The following is a 2,498-nucleotide window of genomic DNA, read 5'->3' on the forward strand; positions in this document are numbered from 1 at the left end:
CCGCGCTCCTTCGATTCAACCCTCAGCTCCGATCCACCATCGTTGACTGATTAACGACGATGGTTCGGACCAATTGAAGACCCAGGAGGAGATGAACGTAAGCCATGGGTCGGTTCACCCAGTTGAAGATGTACCCACCACAGACGGCGCCGGCCCGAACCCACCCCGGGTCCGAATGAAGGATCTTCCTGGCATGCCCGGCACCCCGGGCGGCCTCGTCTTGCGCCTCGCCCAGTTCTTGTTCTCCGCCGCCTCGCTCGTCGTCATGGCCACCACCTCTGACTTCCCCTCCGTCACTGCGTTTTGGTGGGTAGCCGCCACAGTTGAACCCATATCTTCTTTTTCAGCTTATTTTTCTCTAATTCTTTTAATTATGCTTTAATTTCCGTCAGGTAACAATTGGGTTTTTTGGGTTTGTTATATTTTGTGTGGATTTCAGCTACCTTGTTGCAGCTACTGGTTTGCAGTGTTTATGGAGCTTCTCGTTGGGCATTGTGGACGTTTATGCCCTTCTAGTTAGACGTTCCTTGCAGAACCATCGAGTTGTGTGCTTGTTCACCCTTGGTGATGGGGTAAGATTAATCGAAATTCGAATTAATTTTTGCAGATTTCGGTGTTTTCAACAATTTGGAGATGTGGATCTTGCTTGTTTTCTTTGGTTTTAATTTTCGACATTCAAATTGAAGCATTTTCGAGTTTTTGTCGGTTGTTCATTTGTGAATTTACTTGTAAATAGCTGAAAAAGTTGTTGCCTTCTTTACAAGCTGCATAACTTTTTAATCAGTAGTGTTGAATCTAATTGGTGCTGTCCTATTGCTAATCACTAATAGTGCAAAAGCAGAATGGATCTGATTCTCAATCTAAACGAATTGGTTGACAGTCAACGGCTCTATTTGTTTAGGAATCAATGGTGGTTTCACCTTGCCCTCTCATTAGTTTGAGTGATATATTCGTGATAACCTCGGTTGTAGGAAGTATTTTGGGTCAGTACTTGGTCTATTTTGCAGGGTCCTACTTTGTTTTATGAATGTTAAATTGCTATTCCTAAGTCACGATTAGATGATTATATTGGAAACTTTACTTATGTCTGAACTTGAAGCAATCTTTATATTATAGTCACTGTCGGAGCATTGATACAAAAGTAGATGCCCCAACATAGTTGATCAGTGAACTTCTATGGAAAGGAAACCTCTTTATCAAGTTCATGCCTGAATTACCTGAACATTTGATTTGTCCTACCCAGTGAAACGCTAAACAAATTTTGCAAATCCATGCGATTGTACTTACTGGACTTGCTCCGGATATTGCTGTCGTTGTTACTGTCAACAGTTTTACTTTTGTTTGAATAGAAGTCTCAGTTTGATTAGTTACTTGTTCCCCATGGCTGAAACAATCTACTGTTATTTGCTGCAGGTGACATCCACTCTTACATTTGCTGCAGCTTGTGCTTCTGCAGGCATCACAGTTCTTATTGACAATGATCTTAGTAGCTGTGCCCACAACCATTGTGCACAATTTGAAACAGCTACAGCGATGGCTTTCATATCCTGGTTCGCTGCATTACCATCTTTTCTCTTGAATTTCTGGTCACTGGCATCTCGATGAATGCGTGTATAGTGAAAAAGACTCGAGAAGAGGATGATGACATTGGCCATGTTCGAATGCTAGCCAAGCTTATTGTGTTTTGCATGATTTTTCTTGCCTGTCATGTACTGCAATGTGCTTAGATTGAAACTTGTAGTTTTGTGTGTATAGTTGCTGTGACGTCAAATATTCGGGGTCGTGAATGTTTCGATAATTCAACTTGTATTGTGGTGAACAACTAAACATTTACATGAAGTTTGAAGAGATGTATGTTTTCATGTGATAAAACTCTGTTCTGCCGTCAACTCTTCGTGCGCCTCTCTTCCGTTCTCCTTTATTGCACGTACAAGTGACTTGGGAAGGAGAAAGAGTTGCATTTAATCATTTTAGATATTTAATGTTAGGTATGATTCTCGTCATTCGTTGTGGTTGACTATTTTGCGGCATTGCCTTGATTTTGGTTTATAAATATTGTGGTTGACTATTTTGCGGAGCCGGAGAAGAAATTCTACCATCGCAAGCGCCAACTGTGCCGTTTAAGCACAACGAAATAAAAATCATATTCAAAGTAGAAAAAGGGATGTGTGGATAACTTTATACGCACTTTTTTAATTTGCAATCGTCGGATCGATTGAATTATAAAGATTAAATAACAGAAATTAACAAGAGGTCTGGATAGCACCCAACACCAATAACGAGGGTTAAGTTTAAATACAAATCAAACATGTAACAGCATAAACACGAAATTTACAAGCAACGGTGCAAGGATTTCTCCGTGGCGAGAGACTTAAACATGTGATCATCCGATTGTATATCGGTCTCCGATGGTTTGAACTCTTGGCAAATCATTTGGCAGTCCAAGGAACCTTGCAGTCGATGCAGAATAGTGAGGAAATTTCATGCATTTCACGCGT

The 2,498-nt window shown here is 41.0% G+C and overlaps 1 protein-coding gene across 1 annotated transcript; it reads left to right on the plus strand.

The window, feature by feature from the left end:
* On the plus strand, positions 1 to 1,889 carry LOC103956763 (CASP-like protein 5A2). The gene is made up of 3 exons (XM_009368793.3): positions 1 to 306; positions 440 to 572; positions 1,414 to 1,889. The coding sequence occupies exons 1-3, from the start codon at positions 92 to 94 to the stop codon at positions 1,603 to 1,605; spliced, it is 540 nt and encodes a 179-aa protein (XP_009367068.1). The 5' UTR covers positions 1 to 91; the 3' UTR covers positions 1,606 to 1,889.
* The last annotated feature ends 609 nt before the right edge of the window (positions 1,890 to 2,498 follow it).

This window comes from the organism of the source record quoted next, unplaced genomic scaffold, assembly GCF_019419815.1.
Source record: "Pyrus x bretschneideri cultivar Hongxiangsu unplaced genomic scaffold, Pyrus_bretschneideri_v1 Contig5, whole genome shotgun sequence".
NCBI classification, from domain to species: domain Eukaryota; kingdom Viridiplantae; phylum Streptophyta; class Magnoliopsida; order Rosales; family Rosaceae; genus Pyrus; species Pyrus x bretschneideri.